The sequence below is a fragment of the Leucoraja erinacea genome, unplaced genomic scaffold (assembly GCF_028641065.1).
Source record: "Leucoraja erinacea ecotype New England unplaced genomic scaffold, Leri_hhj_1 Leri_961S, whole genome shotgun sequence".
In the NCBI taxonomy this organism is placed as follows: domain Eukaryota; kingdom Metazoa; phylum Chordata; class Chondrichthyes; order Rajiformes; family Rajidae; genus Leucoraja; species Leucoraja erinaceus.
Genome location: NW_026576907.1, coordinates 41309 through 61821, shown reverse-complemented (window position 1 = coordinate 61821; position 20513 = coordinate 41309). Strand labels below are relative to the sequence as shown.

At 45.3% G+C, this 20513-nt stretch overlaps 1 protein-coding gene across 1 annotated transcript in view; it reads right to left on the bottom strand.

Moving 5' to 3' along the window:
• Positions 1 to 365: 365 nt before the first annotated feature.
• The window catches only part of LOC129695152 (collagen alpha-2(XI) chain-like), a gene marked incomplete at both ends in the record, with an annotated part of 61402 nt that continues 41254 nt past the window's right edge, over positions 366 to 20513 (bottom strand). The window contains 8 exons of the mRNA XM_055631919.1: positions 366 to 486; positions 6866 to 6919; positions 7015 to 7068; positions 8747 to 8800; positions 10037 to 10144; positions 10282 to 10335; positions 12527 to 12580; positions 16808 to 16915. Coding sequence (XP_055487894.1) covers positions 366 to 486; positions 6866 to 6919; positions 7015 to 7068; positions 8747 to 8800; positions 10037 to 10144; positions 10282 to 10335; positions 12527 to 12580; positions 16808 to 16915 — 607 coding nt within the window. The remainder of the gene's footprint in view (positions 487 to 6865; positions 6920 to 7014; positions 7069 to 8746; positions 8801 to 10036; positions 10145 to 10281; positions 10336 to 12526; positions 12581 to 16807; positions 16916 to 20513) is intronic.

Sequence of the window (20513 nt, the reverse complement as noted above, 5' to 3'; positions counted from 1 at the left end):
TTGCTAGAACTTGCTGTCTCCTCCCCTTCCTTAACCCTCGAGCTGTCTCCTCCCATCCCCCTGCCCTCGGGCTCCTCCTCCTCCATTTTTCCTTCCTTCTCCCCCCCCACCCCCCCATCAGACTGAAGAAGGGTTTCGGCCCGAAACGTCGCCTATTTCCTTCGCTCCATAGATGCTGCTGCACCTGCTGATTTTCCCCAGCGTTTTCGTGTACCTTCTCCCTTCTATTGACTCCATCTACACCTCACGCTGCCTCGGCAAGGCCAGCAGCACAATCAAGGATGAGTCGCACCCTGGTCACTCCCTCTTCTCCCCTCTCCCATCGGGCAAGAGGTACAGAAGTGTGAAAACAAACGCACACGTACAGATTTCTCCGCCGTTGACGAGCGCCAGTTTCTGATGCCCAGATGTAATTCCGGGCCTTATACTCACCCTGCCACCGGAAATGCCTTGGATTCCTGGAGCACCGGATTCACCAGATTCACCCTGGAAGGAGGGAGAGGGGTGAGGAGAGCAAGAATTACACCAGCATCGTCAACTATCCCAACCCCAAAACCCCCATCAACACTTGACCCAGTCCATGGAGCTTCTCACCCTTAACCCCGAGCTCCGAGTCACCGAGGACCCGCTCCGAGGCCAAAGCCCGGCCCCCAAACACAATCTATGCACATGTGTTAATTTGGGCAATTCAACTGCTGTCAGTGACCTGGTTTCAAACACTCTCTCTCGCAGCGCATAGTGTAGTTTAGTGTAGTGTAGTGCAGTGCAGTGCAGTGCAGTGTAGTGTAGTGTAGTGTAGTGTAGTGCAGTGTAGTGTAGTGTAGTGTAGTGTAGTGCAGTGTAGTGTAGTGTAGTGCAGTGTAGTGTAGTGTAGTGTAGTGTAGTGTAGTGTAGTGCAGTGCAGTGCAGTGTAGTGTAGTGCAGTGTAGTGTAGTGTAGTGTAGTGTAGTGTAGTGTAGTGTAGTGCAGTGTAGTGTAGTGTAGTGTAGTGTAGTGTAGTGTAGTGCAGTGTAGTGTAGTGTAGTGTAGTGTAGTGTAGTGTAGTGTAGTGTAGTGTAGTGTAGTGCAGTGTAGTGTAGTGTAGTGTAGTGTAGTGTAGTGTAGTGTAGTGTAGTGTAGTGTAGTGTAGTGTAGTGTAGTGTAGTGTAGTGTAGTGTAGTGTAGTGTAGTGTAGTGTAGTGCAGTGTAGTGTAGTGTAGTGCAGTGTAGTGTAGTGTAGTGTAGTGTAGTGTAGTGTAGTGTAGTGTAGTGTAGTGCAGTGTAGTGTAGTGTAGTGTAGTGTAGTGCAGTGTAGTGTAGTGTAGTGTAGTGTAGTGTAGTGTAGTGTAGTGCAGTGCAGTGTAGTGTAGTGCAGTGTAGTGTAGTGTAGTGTAGTGTAGTGCAGTGTAGTGTAGTGTAGTGTAGTGTAGTGTAGTGTAGTGTAGTGTAGTGTAGTGTAGTGTAGTGTAGTGTAGTGTAGTGTAGTGTAGTGTAGTGTAGTGTAGTGTAGTGTAGTGTAGTGTAGTGTAGTGTAGTGTAGTGTAGTGTAGTGTAGTGTAGTGTGTAGTGTAGTGTAGTGTAGTGTAGTGTAGTGTAGTGTAGTGTAGTGTAGTGTAGTGTAGTGTAGTGCAGTGTAGTGTAGTGTAGTGTAGTGTAGTGTAGTGTAGTGTGTAGTGTAGTGTAGTGTAGTGTAGTGTAGTGTAGTGTAGTGCAGTGCAGTGTAGTGTAGTGTAGTGTAGTGTAGTGTAGTGTAGTGTAGTGTAGTGTAGTGTAGTGTAGTGTAGTGTAGTGTAGTGTAGTGTAGTGTAGTGTAGAGTAGTGTAGTGTAGTGTAGTGTAGTGTAGTGTAGTGTAGTGTAGTGCAGTGTAGTGTGTAGTGTAGTGTAGTGTGTAGTGTAGTGTAGTGTAGTGTGGAGTGTAGTGTAGTGTAGTGTAGTGTAGTGTAGTGTAGTGTAGTGTAGTGTAGTAGTGTGTGTAGTGTAGTGTGTAGTGTAGTGTGTAGTGTAGTGTAGTGTGTGGTAGTGTAGTGTAGTGTAGTGTAGTAGTGTAGTGTAGTGTAGTGTAGTGTAGTGTAGTGTAGTGTAGTGTAGTGTAGTGTAGTGTAGTGTAGTGTAGTGTAGTGTAGTGTAGTGTAGTGTAGTGTAGTGTAGTGTAGTGTAGTGTAGTGTAGTGTGTAGTGTAGTGTAGTGTAGTGTAGTGTAGTGTAGTGTAGTGTAGTGTAGTGTGTGTAGTAGTGTAGTGTAGTGTAGTGTAGTGTAGTGTAGTGTAGTGTAGTGTAGTGTAGTGTAGTGTAGTGTAGTGTAGTGCAGTGTAGTGTAGTGTAGTGTAGTGTAGTGTAGTGTGTAGTGTAGTGTAGTGTGTAGTGTAGTGTAGTGTGTAGTGTAGTGTAGTGTAGTGTAGTGTAGTGTAGTGTAGTGTAGTGTAGTGTAGTGTAGTGTGTAGTGTAGTGTAGTGTGTAGTGTAGTGTAGTGTAGTGTAGTGTAGTGTAGTAGTGTGTAGTGTAGTGTAGTGTAGTGCAGGGGAGTGTAGTGTAGTGTAGTGTAGTGTAGTGTAGTGTAGTGTAGTGTAGTGTAGTGTAGTGTAGTGTAGTGTAGTGTAGTGTAGTGTAGTGTAGTGTAGTGTAGTGTAGTGTAGTGTAGTGTGTAGTGTAGTGTAGTGTAGTGTGTAGTGTAGTGTAGTGTAGTGTAGTGTAGTGTAGTGTAGTGTGTAGTGTAGTGTAGTGTAGTGTAGTGTAGTGTAGTGTAGTGTGTAGTGTAGTGTAGTGTAGTGTAGTGTAGTGTAGTGTAGTGTAGTGTAGTGTAGTGTAGTGTAGTGTAGTGTAGTGTAGTGTAGTGTGTAGTGTAGTGTAGTGTAGTGTAGTGTAGTGTAGTGTAGTGTAGTGTGGTGTGTAGTGTGTAGTGTAGTGTAGTGTAGTGTAGTGTAGTGTAGTGTAGTGTAGTGTGTAGTAGTGTAGTGTAGTGTAGTGTAGTGTAGTGTAGTGTAGTGTAGTGTAGTGTAGTGTAGTGTGTAGTGTAGTGCAGTGTAGTGTAGTGTAGTGTAGTGTAGTGTAGTGTAGTGTAGTGTAGTGTAGTGTAGTGTAGTGTAGTGTAGTGTAGTGTAGTGTAGTGTAGTGTAGTGTAGTGTAGTGTAGTGTAGTGTAGTGTAGTGTAGTGTAGTGTAGTGTAGTGTAGTGTAGTGTAGTGTAGTGTAGTGTAGTGTAGTGTAGTGTAGTGTAGTGTAGTGTAGTGTAGTGTAGTGTAGTGTAGTGTAGTGTAGTGTAGTGTAGTGTAGTGTAGTGTAGTGTAGTGTAGTGTAGTGTAGTGTAGTGTAGTGTAGTGTAGTGTAGTGTAGTGTAGTGTAGTGTAGTGTAGTGTAGTGTAGTGTAGTGTAGTGTAGTGTAGTGTAGTGTAGTGTAGTAGTGTAGTGTAGTGTAGTGTAGTGTAGTGTAGTGTAGTGTAGTGTAGTGTAGTGTAGTGTAGTGTAGTGTAGTGTAGTGTAGTGTAGTGTAGTGTAGTGTAGTGTAGTGTAGTGTAGTGTAGTGTAGTGTAGTGTAGTGTAGTGTAGTGTAGTGTGTAGTGTAGTGTAGTGTAGTGTAGTGTAGTGTAGTGTAGTGTAGTGTAGTGTAGTGTAGTAGTGTAGTGTAGTGTAGTGTAGTGCAGTGTAGTGTAGTGTAGTGTAGTGTAGTGTAGTGTAGTGTAGTGTAGTGTGTAGTGTAGTGTAGTGTAGTGTAGTGTAGTGTAGTGTAGTGTGTGTAGTGTAGTGTAGTGTGTGTAGTGTAGTGTAGTGTAGTGTAGTGTAGTGTAGTGTAGTGTAGTGTAGTGTGTGTAGTGTAGTGTAGTGTGTGTAGTGTAGTGTAGTGTAGTGTAGTGTAGTGTGTGTAGTGTAGTGTAGTGTGCAGTGTAGTGTAGTGTGCAGTGCAGTGTAGTTGTAGTGTGCAGTGTAGTGTAGTGTAGTGTAGTGTAGTGTAGTGTAGTGTAGTGTAGTGTAGTGTAGTGTAGTGTAGTGTAGTGTAGTGTAGTGTAGTGTAGTGTGTAGTGTAGTGTGGGGTAGTGTAGTGGTAGTGTAGTGTAGTGTAGTGTAGTGTAGTGTAGTGTAGTGTAGTGGTGTGTAGTGTAGTGTAGTGTAGTGTAGTGTAGTGTAGTGTAGTGTGTAGTGTAGTGTAGTGTAGTGTAGTGTAGTGTAGTGTAGTGTAGTGTAGTGTAGTGTAGTGTAGTGTAGTGTAGTGTAGTGTAGTGTAGTGTGTAGTGTAGTGTAGTGTGTAGTGTAGTGTAGTGTAGTGTAGTGTAGTGTAGTGTAGTGTAGTGTAGTGTAGTGTAGTGTAGTGTAGTGTAGTGTAGTGTAGTGTAGTGTAGTGTAGTGTAGTGTAGTGTAGTGTAGTGTAGTGTGTAGTGTAGTGTAGTGTAGTGTAGTGTGTAGTGTGGTGTGTAGTGTAGTGTGTAGTGTGTAGTGTAGTGTAGTGTAGTGTAGTGTAGTGTGTAGTGTAGTGTGTAGTGTATGTGTGTAGTGTAGTGTAGTGTAGTGTAGTGTAGTGTAGTGTAGTGTAGTGTAGTGTAGTGTAGTGTAGTGTAGTGTAGTGTAGTGTAGTGTAGTGTAGTGTAGTGTGGTTTAGTTTGATTTCATTTGCTTTAGATCAGTTTAGTGATGTCGTACTGAAACAAGCCCTTCTACCCACTGAGTCCAGACACTAACATTATCCCACACACACTGGGGACAATCTACAATCGACAAAGCCAATTAGCTTACAAACCCATTCTTATTTGGAGTGTGGGAGGAAACCGGAGCACCCAGAGAAAACCCACGCAGGTCTCGGGGGGCGAATCTCAAAGGATCGGCTGGGATAGTGATGGCAGATCAGTCAGGTCCCTAATGCATGGTGGAGCAGGAGGTTGGGGTGGAATGGCCTACATTGTCTACATTGAATACCATCTGTGGCTTGGCAGTACATACTGCTTCCACCCAGCACCAGTGGAACCGGTTCGATCCCATCCTCTGGCTGGTTAGCACGCAGGAAAAACATCTTTCCCCTGTACCCCGACACACGTGACAATAAACTAAATCAAACAAGGTTGGTGGTGGAGGCAGGTAGAAAAACTGTGTTTGAAGGCACATGGACATGCAGGGAATAGAGGGATATGGAGCAGGTGCTGGAAAAGGAGGTTAGTTTATCTTGACATCATGTTTGGCATGGAGTCATCATCATACTTGTGGAAACAGGCCCTTCGGCCCAACTTGCCCATACCGGCCAACATGTCCCAGCTACACTAGTCCCACCTGCCCACGTTTGGTCCATATCACTCCAAACTTGTCCTAATTGTGTACCCTTCTAACAGTGTCTTAAGCGTTGGGATAGTCCCTGCCTCAACTACCTCCTCTAGCAGCTTGTTCCATGCACCCATCACCCTTTGTGTGAGAAAGCTACCTCTCAGATTCCTTTTAAATCTTTTCCCCTTCAACTTAAACCTGTGACCTCTGGTCCTCGATTTGCCTACTCTGGGCAAGAGACTCTGCCCGATCTATTCAATAGACAATAGACAATAGACAATAGGTGCAGGAGTAGGCCATTTGGCCCTTCGAGCCAGCACCACCATTCAACATGATCATGGCTGATCATCCCCAATCAGTACCCCGTTCCTGCCTTCTCCCCATATCCCATGACTCCGCTATTTTTAAGAGCATATCTAGCTCTCTCTTGAAAGCATCCAGAGAACCTGCCTCCACCGCCCTCTGAGGCAGAGAATTCCACAGACTCACCACTCTCTGTGAGAAAAAAGTGTTTCCTCGTCTCTGTTCTAAATGGCTTACTCCTTATTCTTAAACTGTGTGGCCCCTGGTTCTGGACTCCCCCAACATCGGGAACATGTTTCCTGCCTCTAGCGTGTCCAAGCCCTTAACAATCTTATATGTTTCAATGAGATCTCCTCTCATCCTTCTAAACTCCAGAGTGTACAAGCCCAGCCGCTCCATTCTCTCAGCATATGACAGTCCCGCCATCATATAACCATATAACCATATACAATTACAGCACGGAAACAGGCCATCTCGACCCTTCTAGTCCGTGCCAAACACATAATCTCCCCTAATCCCATATACCTGCACTCAGACCATAACCCTCCATTCCTTTCTCGTCCATATAACTATCCAATTTCTTTTTAAATGATAAAAACGAACCTGCCTCCACCACTTTCACTGGAAGCTCATTCCACACAGCCACCACTCTCTGAGTAAAGAAGTTCCCCCTCATGTTACCCCTAAACTTCTGTCCCTTAATTCTCAAGTCATGTCCCCTTGTTTGCATCTTCCCTACTCTCAGTGGGAAAAGCTTATCCACGTCAACTATGTCTATCCCTCTCATCATTTTAAAGACCTCTATCTAGTCCCCCCCTTAACCTTCTGCGCTCCAGAGAATAAAGCCCTAACTTGTTCAACCTATCTCTGTAACTTAGTTGTTGAAACCCAGGCAACATTCTAGTAAATCTCCTCTGTACTCTCTCTATTTTGTTGACATCCTTTCTATAATTAGGCGACCAAAATTGTACACCATACTCCAGAATTGGTCTCACCAATGCCTTGTACAATTTTAACATTACATCCCAACTTCTATACTCAATGCTCTGATTTATAAAGGCCAGCACACCAAAAGCTTTCTTTACCACCCTATCTAACTCCCATCCCGGGAGTTAACCTTGTAAACCTATGCTACACTCCCTCAATATTCCTCTCATGATTTTGTACACTTGCATAAGATCACCCCTCATCATCCTGCGCTCCAAGGAAGAGAGTCCCAGCCTACTCAACCTTTCCCTGGACTTTGTGGGCAAGTTGGCCTGCAGGGCTTGTTCAAATGCTGTAGGGTTTGATGGTCTATGTCTACAAGTGCCGCAGCTGAACCCCGTTTGTTGATAGCTCACCTTCTCTCCGATGGACCCTGGGTTGCCGATTCCACCAGGTCCACCTTGGGGACCCTGCAAGAGAAGACATGTGAAGCATGAGTTTGGGGGTTGGTGGGTTGATGGATTGACAAGTTCAATTGAAGATAGTGAAGAGAAGCTGAGCTCACGTCTGCTCCTGATGGACCCGCGGGACCTCTTGGTCCTGGAGGACCTGGTGGACCCTGTGAAGAAGAAGAAGAAAGAGAAGTCAATGTAGGTATGTTACAAAACTTACCTGAATCGTTGCTGAGAATCTGCCCCAGCCCGTGTGCACGATTTTGGCGCTGTTTAGAGGGGGCGGGTTTAAAACGCGATTTTTACTAGGCTGTTCCAATCGAAGATGTTCAGCCTAGTAAATCATTAACGAAAAATCGCTGAAAGACCCCGTCGCAAAAGGTATTATTAGTTTTTATGGCCTCGAATAATAGTTATAATAGTTTAAAAATCACTCTCTCAACCCGCGACCTCTCGCAGCCCCAGGGTTTTATAAAGCAAACAATTAAAGGTAGGTACCTTATTTTTACATTAAAAGGGGCTTCTTAAGAACCCTTTATACAAAGTTTTCTATAGCGAGTAGTTCATTTTGGGCTCTTTATATCCCGCAGTATTTTTCTGGGCATTTGAGGGCACAAATCCAGCGCAATGTGAACGTTCTAAACCAGCGCGTTCACAGGAACCCACTAGAAAGCTGATTTAAAATTGACTTTTTTACAGCAATTGAACACTAAATTCCTTCCATTTGGCCTATAAATTGATGTAGATGAGATTTAAAAATCATGTTTTATTGTGAATTATTTGTGAATATTATTTGGACACTTAGGCTATTTAAAAATGTTAGTCATTTATTAAGAAATGGATAGATGTTTAGATCTAGTAATTGAAGTTTGAAATTAGCTACAATTCGGTAACTAACTAATGATATGCTTTAATTTCAGGTCATCCAAGTAAGATTATTTTATGTTTGTTTCAGAATGGCTCAATCTATGATAACTGAAAATTTCATTCAGTTCTCTTAATTTTTAAGAAGGTTATAGCCTTTTGACTGTCCATGATCACAGCTTTTTTGTTATGTCCATAGAAAATCAATAGGGAACGAGATGCTAATTTCCGAGTATGAAAATGGCCATAACTTTTTAAATACTTGAGATATGAAAGTGAATTAGGTGTCAAATTAAACTTCCTTTTATAACCATATAACCATATAACAATTACAGCACGGAAACAGGCCATCTCGACCCTTCTAGTCCGTGCCGAACACATATTCTCCCCTAGTCCCATATACCTGCGCTCAGACCATAACCCTCCATTCCCTTCCCATCCGTATAACTATCCAATTTATTTTTAAATGATAAAACGAACCTGCCTCCACCACTTCCACTGGAAGCTCATTCCACACAGCTACCACTCTCTGAGTAACGAAGTCCCCCCTCATGTTACCCCTAAACTTCAGTCACTTAATTTTCAAGTCATGTCCCCTTGTTTGAAAAAATCTTCCGTACTCTCAGTGGGAAAAGCTTTTCCACGTCAACTCTGTCTATCCCTCTCATCATTTTAAAAACCTCTAACAAGTCCCCCCTTAACCTTCTGTGCTCCAAAGAATAAAGCCCTAACTTGTACAACCTAGGTAACAATTTACGCTTTATCTGATGGGATAAATTGCAGACTTGATTTTTTAAATCTCAAAATTTTATAACATTGCTAGTCAATGGACAATCAGTCAGGGCAGTGCATTGGAAGGTGAGCAGGACATCCAAAGCCCGCACCTCCATCTTAACCGATACTGTGACCCGGCGTGGTCTACATGGTGTTTGACGGTGGGGTCAGACCCCAAATCTCACTGGCGCGGCAACAGATACTCACCATGGGACCGACGTCACCCGTTTCACCCTTCTCCCCTGAAGGTCCAGGCATTCCCTGTAACACAAAGCAAATGTTGACTATGGTTTAGAGAGGCAGCACGGAAACAGACTCTTCATGTCCACACCCACCATCGATCGCCCGATCACACAAGTTCTACATTATCCCAGTATACCATCCACTACCTCCACACTAGACGGAATTTACAGGGGGCCAATTACGCAAACCTCGCAGAAATCCTTGCAGCTCACGGGGAGGTGAAATGGGAGGAAACCAGCATTGAGCCATCTCGACCCTTCTAGTCCCTGAGGAAACCCTCGCTAGGTCACAGACCAGACCCTCCATTCCCTTGCAAACTCCTTACAGACAGACTTGCCCCACCAGGTCCACTGGAAGGATCGAAACACTCTCTGAGTAAAAAGAGAGTATTACCCAGATTACCATATACCAATTACAGCACGGAAACGAGTGTGTTAGCAAACGGAAGGTCTCGACCCTGTTCTAGTGCCGTGCTCTTAACATATAATATTACTCACCCTAGTCCCATACACCTGCGTGCCCGAACAACTCCCAGTCCCACCCTAACCATTCCATTCCCTCCCCGTTCCATATAACTATCCAATTTATTTATAAATGATACCAACAAACCTGCCTCCACCACCTCCACTGGAAGCTCATTCCACACAGCCACCACTCTCTGAGTAAAGAAGTTCCCCCTCATGTTACCCCTAAACTTCTGTCCCTTAATTCTCAAGTCATGTCCTCTTGTTTGAATCTTCCCTACTCTCAAAGGGAAAAGCTTTTCCACATCAACTCTGTCTATCCCTCTCATCATTTTAAAGACCTCTATCAAGTCCCCCCTTAACCTTCTGCGCTCCAGAGAATAAAGACCTAACTTATTCAACCTATCTCTGTAACTTAGTTGTTGAAACCCAGGCAACATTCTAGTAAATCTCCTCTGTACTCTCTCTATTTTGTTGTGTTGACATCCTTCCTATAATTGGGCGACCAAAATTGTACACCATGCTCCAGATTTGGTCTCACCAATGCCTTGTACAATTTTAACATTACATCCCAGCTTCTATACTCAATGCTCTGATTTATAAAGGCCAGCACACCAAAAGCTTTCTTTACAACCCTATCTATATGAGATTCCACCTTCAAGGAACTATGCACGGTTATTCCCAGATCCGTCTGTTCAACTGTATTCTTCAATTCCCTACCATTTACCATTCCCACTCCCGTCATCCCGAGGATGGCCAGCTGTAGACCGCCCATGTCAGACACACTCACCTGCAAGCCAATTGGACCAGGAGATCCCGGGAAGCCTCGTGGCCCTTCATCTCCCTTCTGTCCAAAGTGACCTTGTCGTCCTCTGGCTCCAGTTTCACCGTCTGCCCCCTGGGGAAAGACCACAAACAGCGGTGAGGCAATGCCCAACACTGGAACCGAGCTATCCCACCCGCGGCCTCCGTCTCTACACCCCCCTCCCAACTCGGCACAGTGTGTCATGCGGACTCCACAGAGACAGTACTTACAGCGGGACCGGGTTGGCCAACGGGACCGATGGGACCAGGAGGTCCAGGTGGACCCTGCAGAAGATCACAAAACACAAAGCCATCATGATCAAAAAAATAACTTAAACACTGAGAATACACTGAGGTGCTACACCTTGGCAGGACAAATCAAAATAGGACGTACATGGTAAATGATAGGGAATTGAAGAATGTAGGTGAACAGAGGGATCTGGGAATAACTGTGCACAGTTCCCTGAAAGTGGAATCTCATGTAGATCTGGGAATAACTGTGCACAGTTCCCTGAAAGTGGAATCTCATATAGATCTGGGAATAACTGTGCACAGTTCCCTGAAAGTGGAATCTCATGTAGATAGGGTGGTAAAGAAAGCTTTTGGTGTGCTGGCCTTTATAAATCAGAGCATTGAGTATAGAAGTTGGGATGTAATGTTAAAATTGTACAAGGCATTGGTGAGACCAATTCTGGAGTATGGTGTACAATTTTGGTTGCCTAATTATAGGAAGGATGTCAACAAAATAGAGAGAGTACAGAGGAGATTTACTAGAATGTTGCCTGGGTTTCAGCAACTAAGTTACAGAGAAAGGTTGAACAAGTTAGGGCTTTATTCTCTGGAGCGCAGAAGGTTAAGGGGGGACTTGATAGAGGTTTTTAAAATGATGAGAGGGATAGACAGAGTTGACGTGGAAAAGCTTTTCCCACTGAGAGTAGGGAAGATTCAAACAAGGGGACATGACTTGAGAATTAAGGGACTGAAGTTTAGGGGTAACATGAGGGGGAACTTCTTTACTCAGAGAGTGGTAGCTGTGTGGAATGAGCTTCCAGTGAAGGTGGTGGAGGCAGGTTCGTTTTTATCATTTAAAAATAAATTGGATAGTTATATGGATGGGAAGGGAATGGAGGGTTATGGTCTGAGGGCAGGTATATGGGACTAGGGGAGAATACGTGTTCGGCACGGACTAGAAGGGTTGAGATGGCCTGTTTCCGTGCTGTAATTGTTATATGGTTATATGGTTAATACAAACTTCAACATTACAGCCACCTGGATATCTCACCCATTATGCACATTGACATTTAATTTCACCAAGATCCAGTTTTTCATTTTTGTTGATATACAGTCATTTCATTTAGATCGACTGTTGGGTCGTACAGTGTGGAAACATGCCCTGCGTCCCAACATACCCACACCAACCAACATGACCCATCTACACTAGTCCCACCTGCCCGCGTTTGCCCCATATCCCTCCAAACCTGTCCTATCCATGTACCTGTCCAAATGTTTCTGAAACGTTGTGACAGTCCCTGCCTCAACTACCTCCTCCAGCAGCTCGGGTGCTGTCTATCTGGAGTTTGCACGATTTTGTACACCTCTAAAAGATCACCCCTCATCCTCCTGCGCTACAAGGAATAGAGACCCAGCCGACTCAACCTCTCCCTGTAGCTCACACCCTCTAACCCTGACAACATCTCTAACCCTTTCAATATCTGGATTTGAGTATAGGAGCAGGGAGGTTCTACTGCAGTTGTACAGGGCCTTGGTGAGACCACACCTGGAGTATTGCGTACAGTTTTGGTCTCCAAATCTGAGGAAGGACATTATTGCCATAGAGGGAGTGCAGAGACGGTTCACCAGACTGATTCCTGGGATGTCAGGACTGTCTTATGAAGAAAGACTGGATAGATTTGGTTTATACTCTCTAGAATTTAGGAGATTGAGAGGGGATCTTATAGAAACTTACAAAATTCGTAAGGGGTTGGACAGGCTAGATGCAGGAAGATTGTTCCCGATGTTGGCGAAATCCAGGACAAGGGGTCACAACTTAAGGATAAGGGGGAAATCCTTTAAAACCGAGATGAGAAGAACTTTTTTCACACAGAGAGTGGTGAATCTCTGGAACTCTCTGCCACAGAGGGTAGTCGAGGCCACAGTTCATTGGCTATATTTAAGAGGGAGTTAGATGTGGCCCTTGTGGCTAAGGGGATCAGAGGGTATGGAGAGAAGGCAGGTACGGGATACTGAGTTGGATGATCAGCCATGATCATATTGAATGGCGAATGGTGCAGGCTCGAAGGGCCGAATGGCCTCTATTCCTGCACCTAATTTCTATGTTTCTATGTTTCTATCCTCGTAAATCTTCTCTGCGCCCTTTCCAATGACATTGGCTACAGTGCCCCATCTGCCACCAGTTGCAGGGGCGATTGATACTTGAGCTTCCCGACCGGGTTGAGATAGATAGATAGATACTCACATGTTCTCCTTTGTCACCCTTCCTTCCTTTATGTCCTGCGTCCCCGACTTCACCCTGAGAAAGAAGACACAAACAAAGCCATCAGTTGACAGTGGTAACACCAAACGCATCGGTTTTGCATTGACATCAAGGTGTGAGTGAATGCTCTGCTAAACAACTGCCATCTCACCGGGCAGTGTGTGTGTGCGTGTTGTACAACTCTTCCCACAATGGAGGACCGCCTTGTGGAGGGACTGCCGGGAGGGGGGGGGGTGGGGGGTAACAGTGGGTCATGGAGGAACGGCGTGTGGAGAACTTCTACCGCTGCACCATCGAGAGCATCCTTACCAACTGCATCACAGTATGGTATGGCAACTGCTCTGTCTCCGACCGGAAGGCATTGCAGAGGGTGGTGAAAATTGCCCAACGCATCACCGGTTCCGCGCTCCCCTCCATTGAGTCTGTCCAAAACAAGCGCTGTCTGCGGAGGGCGCTCAGCATCGCCAAGGACTGCTCTCACCCCAACCATGGACTGTTTACCCTCCTACCATCCGGGAGGTGCTACAGGTCTCTCCGTTGCCGAACCAGCAGGTCGAGGAACAGCTTCTTTCCGGCCGCTGTCACTCTACTAAACAACGTACCTCGGTGACTGCCAATCCCCCCCCCCCCCCCCCCAGACACTTATTATTTTTTTTTTATTCAAATCGTTTGCTATGTCGCTCTTCAAGGGAGATGCTAAATGCATTTCGTTGTCTCTGTACTGTATACTGACAATGACAATTAAAATTGAATCTGAATCTGAATCTGAATCTGAATCTTAGAGAGGGGGGGAAACAAAGCGTGGATATTCGATAACTTTCTCAGCACCAATTACAGGTGACTATTTGGAAACCTTGCAAGGAACGCCCTTTTATTCTGATGCTATGCCCTCTAGTCCTAGACACTCATACGAGTGGAAACATCCTCTCCACATCCACTCTATCCAGGCCTCTAATTATTCGGTAAGTTTCACAGAGATATCCCCCTCTTCCTTCTAAACTCCAGCGAGTACAGGCCCAGTTCATTCAAACATCATATGTTAACCCACTCATTCCTGGGACCATTCTTGTAAACCTCCCAGAGCCAGCACATCCTTCCTCAGATATGGGGCCCAAAATTATAACCATATAACCATATAACAATTACAGCACGGAAACAGGCCATCTCGGCCCTACAAGTCTGTGCCGAACACCTTTTTTCCCCTTAGTCCCACCTGCCTGCACTCATACCATAACCCTCCATTCCCTTATCATCCATATGCCTATCCAATTTATTTTTAAATGATACCAATGAACCTGTCTCCACCACTTCCACTGGAAGCTCATTTCACACACCGCTACCACTCTCTGAGTAAAGAAGTTCCCCCTCATATTACCCCTAAACTTCTGTCCCTTAATTCTGAAGTCATGTCCTCTTGTTTGAATCTTCCCTATTCTCAAAGGGAAAAGCTTGTCCACATCAACTCTGTCTATCCCTCTCATCATTTTAAAGACCTCTATCAAGTCCCCCCTTAACCTTCTGCACTGCAGAGAATAAAGACCTAACTTATTCAACCTATCTCTGTAACTTAGTTGTTGAAACCCAGGCAACATTCTAGTAAATCTCCTCTGTACTCTCTCTATTTTGTTGACATCCTTCCTATAATTGGGCGACCAAAATTGTACACCATACTCCAGATTTGGTCTCACCAATGCCTTTTACAATTTTTAACATTACATCCCAGCTTCTATACTCAATGCTCTGATTTATAAAGGCTAGCATACCAAAAGCTTTCTTTACCACCCTATCTATATGAGATTCCACCTTCAAGGAACTATGCACGGTTATACCCAGATCCCTCTGTTCAACTGTATTCTTCAATTCCCTACCATTTACCATGTACGTCCTATTTTGATTTGTCCTGCCAAGGTGTAGCACCTCACATTTATCAGCATTAAACTCCATCTGCCATCTTTCAGCCCATTTTTCCAAATGGCCTAAATCACTCTGTAGACTTTGGAAATCCCCTTCATTATCCACAACACCCCCTATCTTGGTATCATCTGCATACTTACTAATCCAATTTACCACCCCTTCATCCAGATCATTGATGTACATGACATGATGTACCCTTCTGCAGTGCACCCCAGAATCTCAAGGTGAGCACCCAAATCACATCAGCAAGTAGACCTTGAAATGTCTGAGGTGTTCTCAGCCCAACTCCCAGCCCCTTGTGGTGCCGGGACGACTAAAGTGGGCAGAGCCTACTCTGGTATAAATGAGCCATTGGCCTCGTCAATGCCCAAAATTGCCAGCCCATTGCCAAGGATATGACACAATGTGATACGATAGAACTCTATTTATCCCAGGAGTGAAATTGATCCACCAACAGTCATAAAACACAAGGTACGTGAAACATGATGTACGGAAAGGATTGGGGATGTGCATAGATTGGACAGTGTGGAGGCGAGTCAGTCTCAGTCTACCCCACGACAGAAGGTGGAGGGGTTGGACAGTTTGATAGCCACAGGGAAGTGCTGCATCTTGGTGGAACCAGTCTGTTGCTGAAGGTGCTCCTCAGGTTGACCAGTGTGTGATGGAGGGGGTGAGCTGTATTGTCCAGGATGCTCCTTCAGTTTAAGGAGCATCCTCTCCTTCAAGACCACCTCCCATGAATCCAACTCCCACTCCGCCCCCAAGACGGAGCCAGCCTTTCTGATGAGTATGTCAATCCTGTTGGCGTCAGTAGCCTTTGCCCTGCTGCCCCAGCACATGACAGTGAACAGCACCCTCCCCTAGAGGACCAGCAAGCAGAGGATGTTCCTGCTAGTTCCTGTGTTCCTGTTAGTTTGCCTTCAGTGGTGGGAAAATTACTGGAAAAGATACTTAGAGATAATATATATAAGCATCTGGATAAACAGGGTCTGATTAGGAACAGTCAACATGGATTTGGCCTGGAAGGTCATGTTTGACTAATCTCCTTGAATTTTTTGAAGAGGTTACTAGGGAAATTGACGAGGGTAAAGCAGTGGATGTTGTCTATATGGACTTTAGTAAGGCCTTTGACAAGGTTCCTCATGGAAGGTTGGTTTAAGAAGGTTCAACTGTTGGGTATAAATGCAGGAATAGCAAGATGGATTCAACAGTGGCTGAATGGGAGAAGCCAGAGGGTAATGGTGGATGGCTGTTTATCGGGTTGGAGGCAGGTGACTAGTGGGGTGCCTCAGGGATCTGTGTTGGGTCCTTTGTTGTTTGTCATGTACATCAATGATCTGGATGAAGGTGTGGTAAGGTGAGTGTGTCTGACATGGGCGGTCTACAACTGGCGATCCTCGGGATGACGGGAGTGGGAATGGTAAATGGTAGGGAATTGAAGAATACAGTTGAACAGAGGGATCTGGGAATAACCGTGCATAGTTCCTTGAAGGTGGAATCTCATATAGACAGGGTGGTAAAGAAAGCTTTTGGTATGCTAGCCTTTATAAATCAGAGCATTGAGTATAGAAGCTGGGATGTAATGATAAAAATTGTACAAGGCATTGGTGAGACCAAGTCTGGAGTATGGTGTACAATTTTGGTCGCCCAATTATAGGAAGGATGTCAACAAAATAGAGAGAGTACAGAGGAGATTTACTAGAATGTTGCCTGGGTTTCAACAACTAAGTTACAGAGAAAGGTTGAATAAGTTAGGTCTTTATTCTCTGGAGCGCAGAAGGTTAAGGGGGGACTTGATAGAGGTCTTTAAAATGATGAGAGGGATAGACAGAGTTGACGTGGACAAGCTTTTCCCTTTGAGAATAGGGAAAATTCAAACAAGAGGACATGACTTCAGAATTAAGGGACAGAAGTTTAGGGGTAATATGAGGGGAACTTCTTTACTCAGAGAGTGGTAGCGGTGTGGAATGAGCTTCCAGAAGTGGAAGTGGTGGAGGCAGGTTTGTTGGTATCATTTAAAAATAAATTGGATAGGCATATGGATGAGAAGGGAATGGAGGGTTATGGTATGAGTGCAGGCAGGTGGGACTAAGGGGAAAAAAAGTTGTTCGGCACGGACGTGTAGGGCCGAGATGGCCTGTTTCCGTGCTGTAATTGTTATATGGTTAAATGGCGTCTGTAGCCTTTGCCCTGCTGCCCCAACACATGACAGTGAACAGCATCCTCCCTTAGAGGACCAGCAAGCAGAGGATGCTCCTGCTTTACCGGTGGGTGCATTACTCCAGAGCTCTGGCCAACTGGTGGCATCCTGGCGGAGATGTGGTCTTGGGGAATCTGGGCAACTCTTACCTTGTCACCGTCCTCACCAGGACCTCCGGGAGTCCCTGCGGGTCCTGGAAGACCAGCTGGACCTTGGGCACCATCACGACCGGCTGGGCCAATTGGCCCCTTCTCACCCTGCGAACAAACATCAAAGATGACTTACAAACATTGTAAAGCTTTGGTTTCATTTATTTAATATCAAAAAAATGTATTCAATTATTAAAAAATAATATTGACACTACAATAAAACAAGCCCGAACCCACCACCACAATACAATACAAACATATATCCATAATAACCTATTAACATAGGTCCCTCAACACCTCCAAGCTGATCAAAAAGGCACAGCAGCGCCTTTACTTCCTGAGGAGGCTCAAGAAAGCCCACCTGTCGCCCCGGATCCTGACCAACATATCCCGCTGCACCATCGGGAGCAGCCTAACCACCTGCTTCACGGTATGGTACAGCAGCTGCACTGCTGCGGACAGGAAGGCACTACAACGGGTGGTGAAAACCGCGCAGCACATCATCGGTTCCCCGCTCCCTGCCATGGATGCCCTCCACCGAAAACGGTGTCTGAGACGGGCTGGGAAGATCATCAAAGACCCCTCACACCCCAACCATGGACTGTTTGCCCTCCTCCCATCAGGGAGGCGGTACAGGAGCCTCAGGTCACGTACTAGTAGGATGAGGAACAGCTTCTACAACAACACAATCACATTGCTGAACTCGGAGTCCCGACGATAGATTTCTCTGGTCCCTCCGTCCCCATTGTTTAATTATTCTGTATTTCCTGATTATTCTGTATCTTCCCTCTTTCTATTTTTTTAATTTCTTTATGTACAACTACTACGGACTGACGCAAAACTGCATTTCGTTGTACTGATACTTGTATTTGTGCGATGACATTAAAGTTGAATTGAATTGAATTGAAGTGAATTGATACATGATAAGCAAATGATGTTTAGTTCCAGGTAAAGCCAGCAAAGTCCAATCGAGGACAGTCCGAGCGTCACCAATGAGGTAGATAGTAGTTCAGCACTGCTCTCTGGTTGTGGTGGGATGGTTCAGTTGCCTGATAACAGCTGGAGTACTGACACTTACTGTTGCTCCCCTACCTTAACTCCCCTTTTCGTTCCCACACCATCTCTCTGTCGTGGTTCCCCTCCATTGGCAGAGTGAGGCCAAACTCAAACTGGAGGAACAACGCCTCATCTTTCGCTTGAGTAGCTTACAACCCATTAGATGGACACAAAATGTTGGAGTAACTCAGCGGGGCAGGCAGCATCTCTGGAGAGAAGGAATGGGTGACGTTTCGGGTCGAGACCCTTCTTCAGACTGAGTCAGGACAGAGGGGGATACAGAGTGAATAAGGAGTCAGGTGTGAAAACAAGGCAAAGGGGATGGAGATCAAGGAAACTGCCGAATAGATCTTGCTCGGAGCAGGTAACAACAAAATAAACAGAGAAAAAATGTAAACGAGGACAGTCAGACTAGTCATAGAACTGGGAAGCGGGGAGAGATGGAGAGAGAGGGAAGACAAGGTTTACTTGAAGTAAGAGAAGTTAAATTGGTACCGATTGAGTGTAAGCTGCCCAAGCGGAATACGAGAAGTTCAGTACGAGAAGGATGTCAACAAAATAGAGAGAGTACAGAGGAGATTTACTAGAATGTTGCCTGGGTTTCAACAACTAAGTTACAGAGATAGGTTGAATAAGTTAGCTTTTTATTCTCTGGAGCGCAGAAGGTTAAGGGGGGACTTGATAGAGGTCTTTAAAATGATGAGAGGGATAGACAGAGTTGATGTGGACAAGCTTTTCCCTTTGAGAATAGGGAAGATTCAAACAAGAGGACAAGACCTCAGAATTAAGGTACAGAAGTTTAGGGGTAATATGAGGGGGAACTTCTTTACTCAGAGAGTGGTAGCTGTGTGGAATGAGCTTCCAGTGGAAGTGGTGGAGGCAGGTTCATTGGTATCATTTAAAAATAAATTGGATAGGCATATGGATGAGAAGGGAATGGAGGGTTATGGTATGAGTGCAGGCAGGTGGGACTAAGGGGAAAAAAAAGTTGTTTGGCACGGACTTGTAGGGCCGAGATGGCCTGTTTCCGTGCTGTAATTGTTATATGGTATATGTTGTTCTTGCAATTTGCGTTGGGCCTCACTCTGATAGTGGAGGAGGCCCAGGACAGAAGGGTCAGTGTAGGAATGGGAAGGGGAGTTAGAGTGTTTAGCACTCGGGATATCAGGTAGGTTTAGGCGGACTGAGAGAAGGTGTTCGGTGAAATGACCCAGCGGTAAGAACGTCGAGATACAAGGAATTGCAGATGCTGTTTTTTTTTTAAAAAGACGCAAAGAGCTGGAGTAACTCAGCGGATCAGGCAGCAATTGTGGAACTCGGAGAAGGTGATGTTTCTGGTCGAGGCCCTTCTTCAGATTCACCGATTATTGAGGAAGGTTACAGAGAAAGGTTGAACAAGTTAGGGCTTGATTCTTTGGAGCGCAGAAGGTTAAGGGGGGACTTGATAGAGGTCTTTAAAATGATGAGAGGGATAGACAGAGTTGATGTGGACAAGCTTTTCCCACTGAGAGTAGGGAAGATTCAAACAAGGGGACATGACTTGAGAATTAAGGGACTGAAGTTTAGGGGTAATATGAGGGGGAACTTCTTTACTCAGAGAGTGGTGGCTGTGTGGAATGAGCTTCCAGTGAAGGTGGGGAGGCAGGTTCGTTTTTATCATTTAAAAATAAATTGGATAGTTATATGGATGGGAAGGGAATGGCGGGTTATGGTCTGAGCGCAGGTATATGGGACTAGGGGAGATTATGTGTTCGGCACGGACTAGAAGGGTCGAGATGGCCTGTTTCCGTGCTGTAATTGTTATATGGTTATTATATGGTTATTGAGTTCTCGAACTTTAGGTAACAAACCTTCAAACCACCCGTCCTGTATAAGTTCAGAAGTTATAGGAGCAGAATTAGGCCATTCAGCCCATCGAGTCTACTCTGCCATTCAATCATGGCTGATCTATCTCTCTCTCCCTCTCAATCCCATTCCCCTGCTTTCTCCCCATAACCCCTAACACCTACACCAATCAACAACCTTCCAATTTCCACCTTAAATATATCCATTGACTTGGCCTCCACCAACTACTCCTTTCCCCATCCTTTATATATCCCCCTCCCTGTCCCACCTGTTTTAAATATCTGGGAGTCCACATCTCTGAGGATATGACATGGGCATCACACGCCTCAGCACTCGTGAGTAAGGCAAGGCAGCGCCTTTACCACCTCAGGCAATTGAGGAAATTCAGAGTGTCTCCGAGGATCCTCCAGTGCTTCTACGCAGCGGCGGTGGAAAGCATCTTGTCCGGGAACATTACCATCTGGTTTGGGAATTGCTCTGCCAAGGACAAGAAGGCTCTGCAGAGAGTAGTGCGTTCGGCCGAACGCACTATGGGAACTTCACTCACCCCCCTGCAGGAACTATACAACAGGAGGTGCAACTCCAGAGCAAACAAAATCATGGAAGACCCCTTCCACCCCTGCAATGGACTGTTCCAGCTGCTACGGTCAGGCAAACGCCTCCGTTGCCATGCGGTGAGAACGGAGAGGTTGAGAAGGAGTTTCTTCCCAGAGGCAATTCGGACTGTAAACGCCTATCTCACCAGGGACTAACTCTACTGAACGTTTTTTCCTTCCATTATTTATTATTTATTATGTAAATGAAT